At 31.0% G+C, this 18,513-nt stretch overlaps 2 protein-coding genes across 5 annotated transcripts; one reads left to right on the top strand and one right to left on the bottom strand.

Moving 5' to 3' along the window:
- Nucleotides 1-318: 318 nt before the first annotated feature.
- LOC143194799 (uncharacterized) lies at nucleotides 319-12,733 on the bottom strand. 4 transcript variants are annotated; one of them, XM_076401531.1, is made up of 3 exons: nucleotides 7,049-7,121; nucleotides 2,701-3,661; nucleotides 319-594 (listed from the first exon to the last, which is right to left on the bottom strand). In XM_076401531.1, exons 2-3 carry the CDS (start codon nucleotides 3,655-3,657, stop codon nucleotides 532-534), a joined length of 1,020 nt encoding a protein of 339 aa, XP_076257646.1. In that variant the 5' UTR covers nucleotides 3,658-3,661; nucleotides 7,049-7,121; the 3' UTR covers nucleotides 319-531. The 4 variants fall into 4 exon arrangements, with proteins under 4 accessions (XP_076257646.1, XP_076257641.1, XP_076257636.1 ...); XM_076401526.1 differs by lacking the exons at nucleotides 319-594; nucleotides 7,049-7,121 and adding exons at nucleotides 604-912; nucleotides 12,644-12,733; XM_076401521.1 differs by lacking the exon at nucleotides 319-594 and adding an exon at nucleotides 605-912.
- A 659-nt stretch (nucleotides 12,734-13,392) lies between these two features.
- LOC143204682 (uncharacterized) lies at nucleotides 13,393-14,097 on the top strand. The gene is made up of 2 exons (XM_076417401.1): nucleotides 13,393-13,626; nucleotides 13,897-14,097. Exons 1-2 carry the CDS (start codon nucleotides 13,393-13,395, stop codon nucleotides 14,095-14,097), a joined length of 435 nt encoding a protein of 144 aa, XP_076273516.1.
- The last annotated feature ends 4,416 nt before the right edge of the window (nucleotides 14,098-18,513 follow it).

Here is an 18,513-nt window from a genome sequence, read left to right as displayed (position 1 = left end):
CAGAATACAATTATTCAATAGTAGATTTTAATTCATACTAACTTCATCCACCAGAGGCGCTGATACCAAAAACAATTAGTTTAGTATCAAATTTAAAATATCCGGTTATTGGGTATAGAATATTTGACGAAACCGAACAGTACAACTTCCAGATTACAACTGCAATTTTGGGAATATTATGTTAATTTTATATGAATTAATGAAAATTGAGTAACGTCCTTTTTAGATACTCTTAGATATATTACCGCATTTTATTGACAGTTAGATCAGTAAAATAGTCAAATAAGCTAGTAATAAACTAAATTTAATAGAAGCACTTCATACATTCTTTTGGTTTCCTACTCGTTGTTCGTATAATTGCATTGCTTCCACATTTTAGCTTTTTCCATATAACAGCTCAATTGAAAAGTCCTCGGCCTATCATAGTAAAACCCATTTTTTTGGCAAAATTTTTTTTTATTCAACATAATTCCCTTCAAGGGTGATACACTGATTATACTGACCCTCCAACTTTTCGACAACATATTTTTACTACGATTTGTGCTTTTCTTCAAAATTGGCCTCAGTTTCTATCCAGCGAGCATTTTTTGAGATCTGAGAACAGGAAATAGTCACTGAGGCCCAGATGTGGAGAATACGGTGGATAAGGAAGCAATTCGAAGTCCAATTCATGGATTGACAGGCTGCATTGTCTAGGTGAAGCAGCATTTTTTTTCTTCAAATGCGGCCGTTTTTCGCCGATTTCGTCCTTCAAACGGTTCAATAACGTTTTTTTAAGGTAGTCAATGAAAATTATTCCATGCGTATCCCAAAGTACAGACGCCTTAAACTTGCCAGCCGACTGTTGGGTTTTCCTATGCTTTGGATTTGGATTTGCCAATTTGAGATCAGTGTGTCCAGCTCCGGTAAAGCCTAATTAGTCAGAAAGAGACTCTAAAGTATGATAAAAACTACAATTATTAATATATTTATATATATACTACAAGTGTATTAATATATTTATAATATACATTATGCACAGCCATACACTAGCTACAAAGTGATAACATATATTACAAAGTATGTATAAAATTATACAAAAAATGTACTGGAAAGATCACCTATTGCTAGATAAGTTTATCACAAGCTTTCAAATTTATTTTGAATTAAGTTAAAATTATAATATAAAAGTATATTCACAGAATGAAACTTTTTATATTACGTTCCATGTCTCCACCCTTTTTTTAAACCTTCTTCTCTTGGTTATCTACTTATTATCATTATTAACTTTCTTCTTGAACTAAAACAACAAAAAATTGTAAGTTTAAAAGTACACAATGCATACATAAAATATTATTTATAATATGTAATAAATATGTTTTATAACGATAATAAATCAAATTAATGACCGTCTAGAATCCCAAATTCAACAAAGTTGCAACTGACTTCACAATGATTAGTAACAGGTCACTTGAAAAGTCGCCGGCATGACACATAGATGGCGGTACTAGAATTGAATCCATATGTTTATTCATATATTAGTTAGCCCTGACCCTAAGAAGATGCGATTATAAATGTGACAACTGTCGCATCATTAGTTTCGCGTGTTGACAAAATATAGCTTTTTGAAGGGAAGAAATACAGTTGAAGCAAAAAGCTTGATGCCGAGTTTCAGGAAAATCAACCATCAAGGATTCGTATGCTAAGTTTAGACGTGGTCAAATGAGCACCGAAGACGGTGAACGCAGTGGACGCCCAAAAAAAAAGTGTTGCCGACGAAAATATTTAAAAAGTCCACAAAATCATTTTGAATGACCGTCAATTGAAATTGAATGAAATAGCAGACATATTAAAGATATCAACTGAACGTGTACATCATATGATTCACGAATATTTGGATATGAGAAAGCTCTGTGCAAAGTGGGTGCGGCGCGAGCTCACTTTTGAACAAAAACGACTAGTTGATAATTTGGAGCAGTGTTTGGAGATGATCAAGCTTAATAAAGCCGAGTTTGGTGGCTCTATCATTTCACTCCGAACTACAATCAACAGTGATCCGAGTGGACTGCACACGATGAACTCGCTCCAACGCGTGGGAAAAGTACAACAGTCGGCTGGCAAGTTTAAGGCATCTGTATTTTGGGATGCGCATGGAATAATTTTGATTGACTACCTTGAAAAAGGAAAGACCAACAACAGCGACTATTACATAACGTTTTTGGACCGTTTGAAGTATGAAAAACGGCCGCATTTGTGTATATAGTAGAATATAAAATACGTGTAAAAGATAGGTTAAATAAGGCCCTTGTTTATTTTTATTTAATTATTATAATGATGATTAGATATATGCTTTATTTTATAATGTTTTTTTTTTGTGTTAAAAATTTAAGTTTGATTATTTTTTAATTTTTAGTGAGTTCCTTATTTATTTTTTGAAGCCGGTTCAATTTTTTTGTGATAAATATTTGTTTTTCTATTTTTAGTTATAGATATTTACTCAATAAATTACGCAGTTATTTTATTTAATATAACAGTGTGTAATCCAAGTAAAGGTGCATCCCGTAGGACGAAATATAGGGCTAAAAAACAATCATTGAAAATAATGAGTGCTTCAGGCCCCGGGGTCTGCTCCCTAGCTTAAATGAGAGATTCAGATTTTCGCGCAATTTTCTTGAAATGAAACTACTTTGTAAACGTTATTTAAATAATATAAATTCTCACCACTACATCTACAATCCTAGGTTTATCATACTCCCGACTTTTGTTCGCCATAATTTTTTCATTTGCTTTTTCATTATCCGTTATCTCTGTATTTAGCTTTATATCATAATTAGGTGAAACATTATTATGAACAGAATCTTTGTTGCTATTTGATTTGCTGTTAGTTTCTGTGTCACTTGTGGAATCTATATTAAAGCCATCTTCGTTATTTTCAGGGATATCCAAAATTTCGAAATAATTCTCCAGTGATTTCGTATCTTCAAAATCAGTGTTGTGTTCACTGATATCACTTAATACTTCATCATCTACTAGAGTATTTACACTCAAATAACTGGTGCTGTCTGTGTTCAAGCTATCCTGACTTCTAGCTTCGTCTTCCGAGATGACATATAACGAACTATTGGCGTCTTCATCAAGAAACTCTCCGAAAGTAGACGAAACGAATTTTTTCCTCTTCTTCAGGTTAAATGGTTTTCTCTTCACTACCGGTTTGGGGAGATCAGCTTTCGCTAAGTTTTCTTCGGCTTTCTCTTTCTGCTTCATATAATTCTCCCATGCGTCTAGGGAACCGATCGACAATTCGGCAGCTGATCGACGCTTCTCTATTTTGGTCAGCGGGACATTATCCGTTTTGTTCTCGCTGACGTTTTGCGAAAACGCGTAGATTTGTCGTCTGACGTAGGAAAATCGTCGTAGTTGTTCTTTGTCCGTGATTCCACCGACCCATTCGATTTGTGACATATGAAATTCGAGCTTCTTAATGGAAGTGACTATGTTGGACAAGGATCGCATAATTTCCTCGTAATGGTAGTTTTTGGCATTTTCTTGGGACAAGCTTAACTCGTCCAGTTTATTATCACTGAGCTTGTTCTGTAGATCGTTTAACTCAATTTTTAACTCACATTCCAGTTTATTGACATATTCTTGGATGGCTCCACAGAGTTCTTTAAGGGTCATGGCTCTATAACAAAAGAAAATATTAATTGCCAATAATAACGTCGGTAATAACTTTCCGTTTCTTGAAACATATATCACTAGTTATGAGAATGAAATGTTATTATTTGGTACCTAGGTTATTTTATTCTACTGACAGTAACATCAAAACTACAAGAGTTACGTTGCTCCAAACTAACAGCGTTATAGATTTATCATTTTTTGAAAATGTTTAGTTCCGTGCCTGAAAACGTGCATTTGCTCATCAGTAACTCAATTTCTTTATTTATGAAAATAAAAGAGCCATTGAAAATCATCTGTTGCTGGTAGGGACTTATGATGAGCATCCTCCAACCATAAGAACATAGTCTACAATAAGCTCAAAGATATAATGAGGTGATTTTATAATATGATAACGCTCTGTATCATACAGCAAAACCAGTCAAAGAAGCTTGAAATCGCCTCAATTAAAAGTTTAACAGCTCGTCATCGGTTTAAAAGAAGTTAAAGAATGACTCCTTAGATGGTTTAGTTCAAATAAGAAACTGTTCTTTTCTAATGGCATCCATAAATTCTCTGAGAGATGAGCAAAAGGCTATTGAATCAAACGTCACTTTAAATACATTCATTTTAACGATACCTTGCAAATAACCTATTTTCTTTCGTGAAAAATCCGGAAAGGAAATATCAATATGTCTGGTATATCAAAAAGCTTAAAACAATAATGAATCATTAAATTCGCGAAATTCAGTTTGTTAATTATTTAGCCGTCGTCATAGGCCTCCGATCATTTTAGTTCATCAACGTAGATTAAATAATGTAGTTCAGAGTCGAAGACTACTAACAAACAAAACTGCAGATATTGGGCCTCAATTAACTTAAAAGGAAAACCTCAATGAGTCAATGACGTTGTGACGTTGACGAGTGGTTCCCTTTATATTAAAATAGGATTGAATCAACACTGTCATTTATATAGTTCGTTCAACATTGTGCCACTTTTTTTCTATAAAGATAAATCAAGTTTTAGTAACTTATTTACCAAAAAAACTTGACAAAATATAGCTTGACATTGGACTGGCAATCATTCCGCAACCGCAGCATTCGTTCTCATAATTAAATGGGGGAAAAACATACCAAATCAAGCTCAAGGTTGAAGATGAAGTGAAGTTGCACAATGTCCCCTAGCACTAAAATAATCGATTAGAAAATATTTATACTTTGAAAAAATTCATGCCACATATATAGCAGTCAAGGTGTAAGACCACCAAAGATAGACTGATGTTAGTGTGACCTAACATAATCTACTAGAATTTATATAGAATGCAAGGTAGCAAGTTCATGGTGTACGACCACCAAAGGCGAATTGCAATAGCTCAGTCGCTCAGCCACAGATTATTGGAATTTTAAAACACCAAGACATTTGAAATCCATACCATGCAGATTTTGATAAAAAGAATTTTATTTAGGAGATCATCAAAATTACCTGATATACAAGAGATAATAAATAATACAAAGTTAAGACAGGTTGAACAACGATAAGTCCAGATATCAATGTAATCTTAAGTGTTAATTTTATACAAGATACGTAGGAGACACATAACGAATAAAACTTCTGAAGCATTCTCGTTCATATACGAAGACCTTATTTGAGAATCAACTTGAAGAAATTCGTTTTGATATTAGCAACCTTCATCTACTTCCGAAGAAATAAATCAATTATATCAATTCTAAAAATTCTATCAATTTTAAAATTTAAATGTCTAGTTCATAATGTGTTTTTTTTCTAAAGCTTTTATTACATGTACCTTAACACCTCCCAAGGTTATTCAAGATTACCAGACACCAACAGAGAGAGCAGCACAGCTAAAGAAAAGTGGATAAAATTTTTATAGCAAAAATGATAACAAATTACTACTTTATCAACCGAGTGTTATCAAAACCGTTACCAATTTTCTCGAACGTAAATATATATCTTGTAAATCATAATATGATATTCTATATACTGTGCAAAAGCTTCCAGAAAAAATGCTTTTCAGTATTGTCGAAACTGACTAGTAGATTTTACTGAGTATAGAGAATAAATAACTTTTTTCTTTCAATGATGAGCTCTAACCTATTATTTGTAATTTTATATCAATTTTAGGTTGCATATTCTTCATATTTGAAGAATTTCGGCGGTTTTCAAGGCTTAATGTTTTCGTAATTGAGAAGAGTTTGAAATGCCATTTTCTACTATACTCTCTACTTTTGAATATTTTCCATGGCATGCAAAAGCCCGGAAATAACTTGACTCATTGGATTCTAAGCTGCCTGAAAGTTTACTAAAAGTTTGAGCTGTGTTTTTGTCCGGTAAACCTTTCATATCACTCTCTTCGAACTTTCTAGTCAAATCTAGTACTTTTAAATCATTAAAACAAAAATAGAGAATGAAGATATAACGGAGCAGCATCATCATAAATTTCTAAAAGTGTTTTCTTCTTCGGTAGATTTCTTTATAACAATCAGCAAGATAAATTTAAGTAGAAAATACAATTTTGAACATTCCGAATTTAAAAGTTAGATACGGCTGTTTAATGTAAATAACTGACTTTGATACTTCACATTTTCCCGAATAGAAATCGCTGATCAAGATAAAGTGAAGCAATAGTTCACCAATACTTTAAGGTCATCTAATGTATCATCTATTGTTATATATAGTTGTTAAACATTATTATTTATGTTGCTAGTTTTGTATTGGTGGTTTATATTGGTGTGTACCTCTAAACAGCGCTCTAATTAGCCAACGCGTTGTTGTTTTTGGTCTGATGTATGCATTAACAGGAAAAACTTCGAAAATAACTTACAGATGATCAAATTTTATCATAAAATTATAAAAATGCTATATTGTAATATTTTTTAAGTGTTAGCAAAAAAATTTCTTGAACAGTTTATGTATTTCCGAAACAATTGCTAATTTTTGCCAACCGGAACCTTCAACAATATTTGACTTTCTTAGTGCAGAGTGTGTACAACGACTTTTAAGTCATTCTTCATCTTCAATAACATTTCTATTCATCATAAACCAATTGATAATCAAGGTATGGTTTTCATAATAGTAAATTGTTTGATAGAAACCATATGTATCACCTCTTGTCATTGTTATGAAACGCTATTTTTTATGTTGGTATTTTTGTCTACTATATTAAAATTAATAAACTTCGACACTTATTCAATTCAATTCAACTCGTTTGAAAATATTTTAAAATTATTTATAACAGATAGTCATCAGGGTTTGTATCAAAAATGTATTATTATCAGATAACGATATATTAAGAGTTTATATAACTAAATTAGGTATATTTAAGCACTATTATGTAACTGTTGCCGGTATTATGTGTGCTATTATAATGTTAAAACATTATTTTCATGTACTCACCAAAAGTATAAATATATCTCCAAATAATGACACACGCACACCACATCAACACAACGATCTTCGAATGTTGGCGAATTCTCAACTAACGTAATCTTATCTCTAATATATATGTTAATTGTACGATAACGCAAAACGAAATCTTGAATTTTTAATACTGGGAACATAATGTATCAACTGAATTCCTGATAACGTATGGTACATATTGTTGGTAATTCAGGGAAGTTGTTTGCTGATATGTTCGTTAGAACACTGACTTTACTCAAATATGTTCAAGGCGCACGTTCACAGCTATCATTTCTTTAATAAAAAGATACAATCTGGAAAATTAACGATGATTAGAAAACGTTATCGAGAAAAAGATAATGCCCGGTGAATATCATTTCACGTTTGTTGATCACAGGAGAAAAGCAAAGAAAATGCAAAGTGTCGATGTAAATAATTGTTAAACAATTTAACCTAACTCAATTAAATTCAATTATTTTAACATTTATGTACATAATATAACGATCTTCAATTTGAACCAAACAATTTTGGTAATACTGCCTATTATATTCCTATTGTCGATTTTGACATTAATGACAATGAATGATAAAAACGATCAGAGAAGCAGCCAATTATAATGTGTATATCATTTTTGTCGAATTCGAATCGAATTCAGGGCAATCAGTACTTTATGTAAAAACTAAAGTAATTTTATCACTACATAGTATAAAACAAAGTCGCCTTTTCTGTCCCTATATCCCTATGTGCGCTTAAATCTTTAAAACTACGCAACGGATTTTGATGCGGTTTTTTTCAATAGATAGAGTGATTCAAGAGGAAGGTTTATATGTATAATACATGCATAATATACTAAGGCAACATTGCTAATTTTAGAGGTTTCTAAAGTGATGTCGTAAATTAACCTATTTTTTTAGGCTTATTTAGCAATTAGCAAAAATGCTGCCTAACCCTACGAGTGAGATCAAATTAATGTACTACAGTATTGTACACCATAAAAAGGTCTACAAAAAAGTCCGCGATGGTATATGTCTATCTTTTAGGGATAACCCACATTAATCATTTTTATTGTTTACTTTTTACGTGAGAAAATGGCTTATTTACGAAGCTATTTTAAGCAATACGGCATTAATCCTTATCGAATTAAGTACCTTAAATACAGTGTGCAATTAATATAGATCAATATGGTTTCTTACAGCATGTAAATTAAACAAATATTTTCGGAGATATTACAAATTTAAAATTTGCGTTTAAAAATGTGTAATGTAATAAAAATTGTATGAATTTAGATATTCCAAATATAGCAGGAAATCTTCATAGTAAGTATAGGGGAAGAGGAATTGTTTTACTCCAAATTTAATGCGTGCAGGCCAAGGGCAGTAATGAATGAACCAAAAATACTGGCATAGGCATATATATTTTATGCCCGTGCAAAGTCGGAGCGGGCCGCTATGTTTTTATATACAACGTTCATATTTTTTCTGTAGTGTATTTAATTTAGTATCAGCATTGCACCCGTGCGAAGCCGGGGCGGGTCGCTAGTGTACTTATAAACCTAAAATTGTGTATTATACTTGATTTAATAATTACTATTCTGTGTTATTTCAAAAACTATTCTATATGTCTATTAATCAGGTCACATGCTAGTAAACATTTTAATCTACGGATTTAACTGACATAGTGCCCATTTAATGGTTTGGTGAGAATATTCGTATCCGCTAACACTCTTTCAAAGTACTTTTGCACTAGCACTTTGGATCACACTCGTTATTGTCTCCAGATCTTTTACAATCGTTTACAATCTCTGATGGCTGATTATGTTTGATTTGCTAGTAGCATTCCACAATTTGATACCATGCGTTCCATATGTGCCTAAAATTGACTTATACAGCAATACCTTTTTATGCAGATATAATTTACTGCATATAATTAATTTACGCTTTATAAGCTAATAGAGCTGGTTTAAGCTCAATATGTTTACGCTTTATCATTATATATTCCCAGATATTTAACATTATCTGCTTTTGAGAGTTCAGGATTGTCTCATTGGTCTTAAAAAAATAAATCCTAATATCGTCTGCATATATTGTCATAGTAACGGCGTTTGAGGACGGTACGTCAGCTGTATACAGGAGATAAAACAACAGGCCAAGGACACTGCTGTCCTGCTGAATAACCGAATATATTGGATCTAGTTCCATGTATTCATCATCCTTCAATATATATGTTGAACGAAAATCCAGATTAAACTCTGACTCTCAAAGATTTTTCCGACAGCTTAGCAGTCGATGAGTCAACTGTTTCCAGGTGATATAAATGTTTCCATACTAAAAATGTTTTTTTTTTTCAAACATTTCTATATCATGGTTTCACTATTTGCCGGGCACAGAAATAAGATTTTTCACCCAAGTATTGTAACTAGTAACGAAAAGTGCATTAGAAACAATCTAAAGTTCAAAGAAACTATATCCATATCAGCATGGAAACGGCGAGATATACATGTCCATAAACTCTTGCGTGTAATGGTGGCATCAGTAAGAAATATTGAATTAAATTGATACTGCAGATTCCTATAGGTATCATTTGAATATATTTAATGACGTATTGTAATAAACAATACAGCAATAGCGAGTAATAGGCGCAAAGTCATTTTCTTGTATGACAATGATCGGTCATCAGCTCGTATGGTAAGTTCTGCCTTCCCCAGCGTACATATCATAGTTCCTACTGATAACTACTTGTTCAAATTGATTCAGCATGGTACTGCTAGCACACGGTTTCGAAACGCTGAAGAAGTGTAATTGGATGACTGATAGACCAACATGGTTCTTTTTGGCAATTCATGATAGATATTATAGGAAAATGGTTGAAAATATTTTGATTAATATATTGTAGCATTTTTTTCAATAATTGTTTAATTTCCTAGATAGTACTACTCTTGGGTTTGGTGTCTTCAGCCTCTTATTTTGTGGATATTATGGTCAAAATAAATAAAACTACCTTTACTTTTTGTCGTGAAATATAAACCTTATAATATTTAGAAACAAATATTCCTTAATGCTTTTATCAGTACCTTCATTTGGTGCCAATTTTCTTTTTTTAAGTCTTTTCCATACATTTATCTATGACCTTTCAGTATGATTTTTAGTAGCTTGTCTACAATTTGTGACTTCAACGCTTAATTTATATTCATTAAAATGTCAATCTGTCCAGTGGTCCAATAATAATTATACACGATTTACTACTCTTCTTTATTATATCTAACATTATTTTAATGACTATTCTACCTTACTCTCAATAAAAAGATGATCCTGAATCAGTCAGGATCACATTAAATCTTTTAGCGTTATATTCTGTTAGTGTATTACCAAGCACTTATACCCTCTCAAAGTGCTGCAAACCCATAATATTTCCAAGGGGATATCACACCAAATCATCCCATTAGAGGCGTAAGACGTTTTAAATATACCATTAGTTTCAAGCAACTGATAAATAACTTCAATAATAAAGAGTGAGCATTGCATGAGCAGATATTAGCTCATTTTTGCGTTATACTATATATCTTCAATGATAACTTGATATAGTTTTACTGTATATTATATTGTATATTCTGTACGGTTGATATTGCATTCTAGTAAGATGCTAAGTATTGTTTTATTGCCAGCATATTGTCAAAACAGTGCAGCAGTAAGCAGAAGCATGGTTTATTAATACTTAACAGTACAATTGAAAAGTCCCCGGCCTGACACATAGATGGCGCTACTAGAATTATATTTATAAGTTTTTTAGTTAGAATAAAAAGGAATTTCGCACATTGATAAAATATTGCTTTTTGAAGGGAAAAAATACAGTTGAAGCAAAAACTTGACTTGATGCTGAGTTTCCGGACACTGCCCCAGGAAAATCAACCATCAAGGATTGGTATGCTAAGTTCAGACGTGGTGAAATGAGCACCAAAGACGGTGAACGTAATGGACGAAAGTTTGGGTATGAGAAAGCTTTGTGCAAAGTGAATGCCGCGCGAGCTCACTTTTGACCAAAAACAACGACGAATTGATGTTTCGGAGCAGTGTTTGAAGATGATCAAGCGTAATAAATCCGAGTGTTTTCGTCGATATGTGACAATGGATGAAACATGGCTCCATCATTTCACTCTCAGGTCCAATCGACAGTCATCCGAGTGGACTGCTCATGATTAACCCGCTCAAAAACATGAGAAAATGCAACATTCTGCTGGCAAGGTTATGACGTATGTATTTTGGAATAATTTTCATTGATTACCTTGACAAAGGAAGGACCATCAACAGCGACTATTACATAGCGTTATTGGACCGTTCGAAGGACGAAATCCCCTAAAAAACAGCCGCATTTGAAGAAAAAGAAAGTGTTGCGTCACCAAGACAATGCACGGTGTCACAAGTCAGTGAAAATGATGGCAAAAATCCATGAATTGAGCTTTGAATTGCTTCCTTATCCACCGTATTCTCCAGATCTGGTCCCCAGCGACTATTTCCTGTCCTCAGATCTCAAAATTATGCTCGCTGTGAAAAAATGTTCTTCAAATGAGGAGGTGATCGCCGAAACAGAGGCCTTTTCTTGAAACAAAGGACAAATCGTACTACAAAGGTGGTATCGAAAAGTTCGAGGGTGGCTATAATCAGTGTATCACCCTTGAAGGGAGTTATGTTGAATAAAAAAAACTAATTTTGCCAAAAAAATATATTTTACTATCGTAGGCCGGGGTCTTTTCAATAGACCTGTTATGCGATATCTCAAAGATTTTGTCCAAGATCACAGTTAAAAAATTTGGAAGACTATAGGACTACTTGTTACTTTCAGCTACGGATTAAGTATATTTTTAATTATTTTGAGATATGGGCTAAACCCAATAATGGTTAAAACCTTATTTATTGTAACTTTTATTAAAATATTAAAATATAAAATATATATGATCAATTTCAATACTCCACTATGACACCAGACAGGAAACAAATAATTCCTGTGACATCTTGGCGATGAAAACTTTCTTCTATGCCTAATCCATAATCGCTTCTAACAAAAAAATATTTATTTATCCCTGATCTCTGCCGTATAGCGTTAATTCATGTATTCCTAAGTCAATAATTTATGTAAATATTAAAGTTATCTTCATATAATCATGTTCGATGGTACTCAAAATTAAATTATAATTGCTATATATTCTTAGTGAATAAAACAATAATTTCATAGGTATCTTAATCACCTTTTAATGAACTATTCAGCATAAATTAGTCATAACCATGTCTCTACATTATATAATATATAATTTTTAAACAAAAACGTATATTTAACAGAACTATAAGAGCTTAAAGGATATGTTATGAGCCTAGTAGATTAAAATGAGTTTTTATATATAATAAATATTGCAGATAATGTAACAAGAAATAATTTTACAAGAAATATAGCGACTTATATGTATTAAACAAACATCGGAAGGCAACAATTTAGAAGGAAATTAGTTCTCTATTAAGTAACGTTATTTCATATTTTCATTAGTTAACAAACTATACAAACATTAAATTTATCGTAATATATATCATGTTTAATGGTACTTACAATTATGTAACTATTGCTATATATTCCTAATCAATAAAACAATAATTTCAAAATTATCTTAATCACTTACTAACTTTCAAACAACTATTCTAGAATAAATTAGTTATAGTCATGTCATTACATTATATACTCTCTATTTTGTAAAAGAAAACAAATATTTAACAAGATTATAAAAAATCAAGGAAAATTTTATGAAGTTCATAGATTAAATGAGATTTTATATTTAGGAAATAGTACAGATAAAGTAACAAGCACTATATTTACAACAAGTAAACTAAATTTTAGTTAAATAACAAAAAAATCCAGATAAACCTTCGTTGAGAAATAAAATATAAACAATACTATAAATATAATAAAATATAGTAGATTAGAAGTGAGAAGAAAATTCATTCTCTATTATATAATGTTAGTTCAGATATTTCTAAGTAAATAATTAATGTAAATATTAAAATTATCTTGATGTAAATGTTTGATGGTAGTAAAAATGAAACCATTATTGATATATATATTCTAATGAATCTAAAATATTTTCTAATTATTATTAATAGTCAATTAACTATTCACTATAAATTAGTTGTACTCATGTCATTATATTATATACTAACATATATATTTGGAAAGAAGTAAAATAAATCGTAGAGACATAATAAAAATTAGATAAATAAAAATTTAAATAAAATAGTTACGATTGAACTATTTAACTTCCAATTTTACGTATTTGACATTGATTGATTGTCAATTATGTTAAAATGACAGAGAAACAACCAACTTGCAGTAAAATCAGTAGCAGCGAATTTCTTTTAAGTGAATTACCAGATGATTCTCCCTCCAGTTCATCCGCAGAAACCGTAAATAGTAAAGAACAAATAGTGGAGAATCAGCAACAACAGAAAATGGAAGGTGAAGATATTGATTTGTATCAGTTCGAACAAGAAGCATTAAACAAAATCAATTCTATTAAATGTGAAGTCGAACATTTAAAGGTAACAGAACTGTGTCTACAAATATTTGAAAAATTGGTTTTAAGCTTGTTATAAAGCTGATTTTAATATAACAAATAGTATGCTTTTGGTCGGCAGTGTCTTCGGCATGATTTGGCACTTTAATGCTCTAGCTTCTCGCTGTATGGTCAAATAGATTGCTGCTATTCGTGTAGATTTACAATTTACCCGTATACAATAGTAAAAATACAATTTTAATTTTAATTATCCTGATCACTGTTGCTTGGATAAAATTATTTCGACAATTTTTAGGAGGAAATTTTAATTTTTGACAAGGATACTTTAAAATCGCTTTTCGGGAGATATGAGGAGCTGCTGATACTGAAGACATTAGATTTGGATGACATCGAAACCAGAGGTGTGGATAAATTAAAAGAAAATCGAAGAGCTACGGTTTTATTTATACAAGATTGTCTAAAACTATTAGATTCGAAAATAAATGATCCTGCATAATATATTATTCTTTTTATTTGTTATATTCTCTTTTATCACTTATTTCACTCATTTGATATTTTCAGTTATTCACTTCAAGCTAACAACGTGTAACTAAGTTTAAGAACCGAAGATCAAGATGGTTGAACAATAAAATAGAAATTTTATTTTAAAATTCACAAAACAGAGAATGTTTCCATGGTTTCCATGTTTATTAGAAATTAATTATACTTCATTATATTCAAATAATTAATAACCTGGTGAATATAGCAAATAGTTAATGCTAAAAATGTTCAATAAATTAGCTAGGTAGAAAATCGATCAATACTCTGCAAAAATTATTTTGAATTATATAAGTGACTGGAAGATTTTGTTACATCTATCCTATAATTAACTAGGGTTTTTCTGTACTGGACTCACCGCTTAATCTGGGCCCCTCCTCCGAACTGCGATCCTCAACATTGAGACTACTATTTCGTAGTGTCACACAACTTAAAAATCATTTTAGAAGACACACTATCTTACCCAGCTTGGTTACTGGTCTTCCTTGCCTAAAAGTGTAAATGTGTCTTTAAATAATTCTTCCAAATTACGAAGAAATGTTTCTTCATACCTCTTTAATACCTTAGAAAATCTGCAATCAATCTGCTATTGAAATACAAAAAACTATATATAGTTAAATGGAAATTATATTGAATAATAAAAAAAATCCTAATATTTGTTTCCTACATTTTTTATGATTATCTGTTTATTCATAAACAATTATGAGTAATCACTACATAGTATAAAACAAAGTGGCCTTTTCTGTCCCTATATTCTTATGTGCGCTTAAATCTTTAAAACTACGCAACGGATTTTGATGCGGTTTTTTTCAATAGATAGAGTGATTCAAGAGGAAGGTTTATATGTATAATACATGCATAATATACTAAGGCAACATTGCTAATTTTAGAGGTTTCTAACGTGATGTCGTAAATTAACCTATTTTTTAGGCTTATTTAGCAATTAGCAAAAACGCTGCCTAACCCTACGAGTTAGATCAAATTAATGTACTACAGTATTGTACACCATAAAAAGGTCTACAAAAAAGTCCGCGATGGTATATGTCTATCTTTTAGGGATAACCCACATTAATCATTTTTATTGTTTACTTTTTACGTGAGAAAATGGCTTATTTACGAAGCTATTTTAAGCAATACGGCATTAATCCTTATCGAATTAATTACCTTAAATACAGTGTGCAATTAATATAGATCAATATGGTTCCTTACAGCATGTAAATTAAACAAATATTTTCGGAGATATTACAAATTTAAAATTTGCGTTTAAAAATGTGTAATGTAATAAAAATTGTATGAATTTAGATATTCCAAAGATAGCAGGAAATCTTCATAGTAAGTATAGGGGAAGAGGAATTGTTTTACTCCAAATTTAATGCGTGCAGGCCAAGGGCAGTAATGAATGAACCAAAAATACTGGATCGATTTTAATCATGTTTTCATTGAGTGACATAGGCATATATATTTTATGCCCGTGCAAAGTCGGAGCGGGCCGCTATGTTTTTATATACAACGTTCATATTTTTTCTGTAGTGTATTTCATTTAGTATCAGCATTGCACCCGTGCGAAGCCGGGGCGGGTCGCTAGTATTATATATACCTAATATCCTAATATCGACCTCGCTAACAAAAATAGATTTGTTTCGAAGCAGATATTTCAATAAATAATAACAAAAATAATACTCAGACTACAAGAATATATACCAAGAATAACTTACTGCTGTTGACACTTCAATATGCCGAAAATGATATATATGTTATTTTGTTATCGAATATCCTTAAAATCTGATATCTGATTCTGTTTCCAATGAAAAGATAGAAGAATATATAGATTTCGTTCTATTTTTGGAATACACAACATCAAATTAATCGAATTTTAATTTAATTTATTTGATATTAAGATGAAAATATAGTCTTGATACCTCTATCTTTAAAATGTTTTATATCCAAAGATGTAACAAAAACTTAAAGATAAAACGATAAAAAATATCGCTCCGTTGCATTTCTCTATATTTCACAGGGCTTCGACAAGGTGTGGCAAACTGGACTGCATGTTAAAGCTTTTACCCTATACGCACTTTCAACTGCTGAAATCGTACCTCACAGACAGACATTTTATTGTCAAACAGGGTGACGAATACATTGTTCTACACTCAATATATTCGGATGTTCCACAGGGCAGTTTTTTTGTCCCATTGTTATATCTATTGTATTCAGCTGACCTACCGACCTCAAGAAACATTACTGTTGCAACATATGCATCACACGAAGATCCAATATCAGCCACAAGAAACCTCTAACTTCGTCTTAACAAAGTCGAATTGTGGTTGGAAACGTGGCGTATTAAAGCAAATGAGACAAAATCTACCCATGTGATATTCACCCTTTGTAGAAGGACATGTCCCACAGTAATAATGATTTTTTTGAGAACAAGAAATGAACATATTTTAAATTTTTTTTATTTCATATCAGATTCTTGTTCTAATGAAAAAATAGAAGGATATATAGATATCGGTCTGTTTTTGGAATAGACAAAACTAAAATTAATAGAATTTTAAATTAATTTATGTGATCTTAAGATTAAAATATAGTTTTGATACCTCTATCTTTATAATCTTTTATATCCAAGGATGTAACAAGTATCTCTCTTAACTCTGAGTTTTATTAATGCAATTTTTATAAATGCAAAGCTTTTTGCAGCGTTGGTGACATCCCATGATATATTAGAAATGAAGACATCCACAAAGACCTAAGGGTACCAACTATCAGCAAAGAAATTAAATGGTTTGCCAAAATATATCATGTGAGATTGCGAAACCTAAAAACGTCGAGGTATTACAACTGCTTGACAACAATAGATCTATCTGAAGGAAAAAAAAGAGAAAACCCTTTTAATTAGTATAGTTGAACGATTTTGTTGAACGGTTTTGTTGATTAAGTTAATATTATCCATACTATAGAGTTTATATCTAGTTGTAAAATGTTGTTGTTGTTAAATATATATATATATATATATATATATATATATATATATATATATATATATATATATATATATGTATATTATAAAATGGAGGGGATTATTATTATAACATGATAATTATTAATTTACTTTAAAAATTGAAAGGAAAATTGAAGAAAAAGTGACAACATTCAACCACGCTGATGCAAAATCACACTGAGGGTTTTTATTAGTGTTGGGAATTATCGACTGAAATCGACTATCGACCGTTTTTGCCTACTTTTTACTAGCGACTGTTTCAGTCGCTATTTTTGGTTCACAGTTTGACTGCTTTTACTACTTTTTATCAGTGACCGTTTCAGTCGACTGCTTTCAGTCATTATTTTCGGTCCCACCGATTTTGTTATTATTTACTTTTAGGTTGTACTAGTTTCAGTGGACTGATTTTTAACGTTCTGGCTCTGTTTTCCTAGTCGCGACCTTGACAAAAATATACCCAATTTATGTTTACATAGATTTATATACAATATATATAGTTTTATGATTTTTTTGGTAGTTTTTTTGTTAATAATAATATATTATATATTAATATAGCGCCATTTTGGAACGATATTTTTCAATATTTTTAATGTAATAGGTTAATAAGATTAAAATTGTGAATGATAAATATTAAAATAATTTTGACTGTTTTTATGGCAATAATAGGTAATACTTCGATTACTCTCTCGATTTTTGTTATAATATATTTCCGTGCAATAATAAATAAAGCACTTTGTTTAAAATGCTCTAGTAGTTATTGTGCGATCAATTTTTAATTATGTCATGGATCAGCTTTTTTTTCTGAGTAGGTATATGTTTAACTTTATTTAGTATTTATGGTTATTATACATCTTTAGTTTTTAGGTTTTGTTTAAATTATATTTTATTGTCTATATTTATTATAGTATATTATTTTAAAATAGCAATTAACATATTAAAATACGACAAAATATATGTGGGATATTATTCCATTCCGTAGAATATTTCATTCCTTTTTACAGATTCACAGAACATTCAAATATAAAAGTAATTCTACTTCCATTAAAATGAAATTATTAGTTGCATGTTAATAGTATTCGGTAATTATTTTTTTCTTTTCTTTTTAAAGTTAGTACGTGAAAGAATATGTACATCTCCGTCTCGTTTATACTTTGTAGGAAAATATAAGCACAAATAAAATGTACTGCTTCAAGCAATTATCTCCGCGCTTTCCTCTCTCACAATTTATACAAGAAAAAGTTCCGACATCTTCGTCTGACATCACGAATTGGAAAAAACTGTTGAACCGCGCAATTGACTGAAAATAGTAATTACTATTTTCAGTCGCTAGTATTTTGACTATCGACTGTTTCGACTGTTTTGCGACTATCGACTGTT

The sequence above is a fragment of the Rhynchophorus ferrugineus genome, unplaced genomic scaffold (genome assembly GCF_030347505.1).
Source record: "Rhynchophorus ferrugineus isolate W39M unplaced genomic scaffold, kcgeb_rfMv2 rfM1, whole genome shotgun sequence".
Lineage (NCBI taxonomy): Eukaryota > Metazoa > Arthropoda > Insecta > Coleoptera > Curculionidae > Rhynchophorus > Rhynchophorus ferrugineus.
Note: the sequence above shows the minus strand (reverse complement) of the source record. Positions and strands in the feature narration are given on the sequence as shown.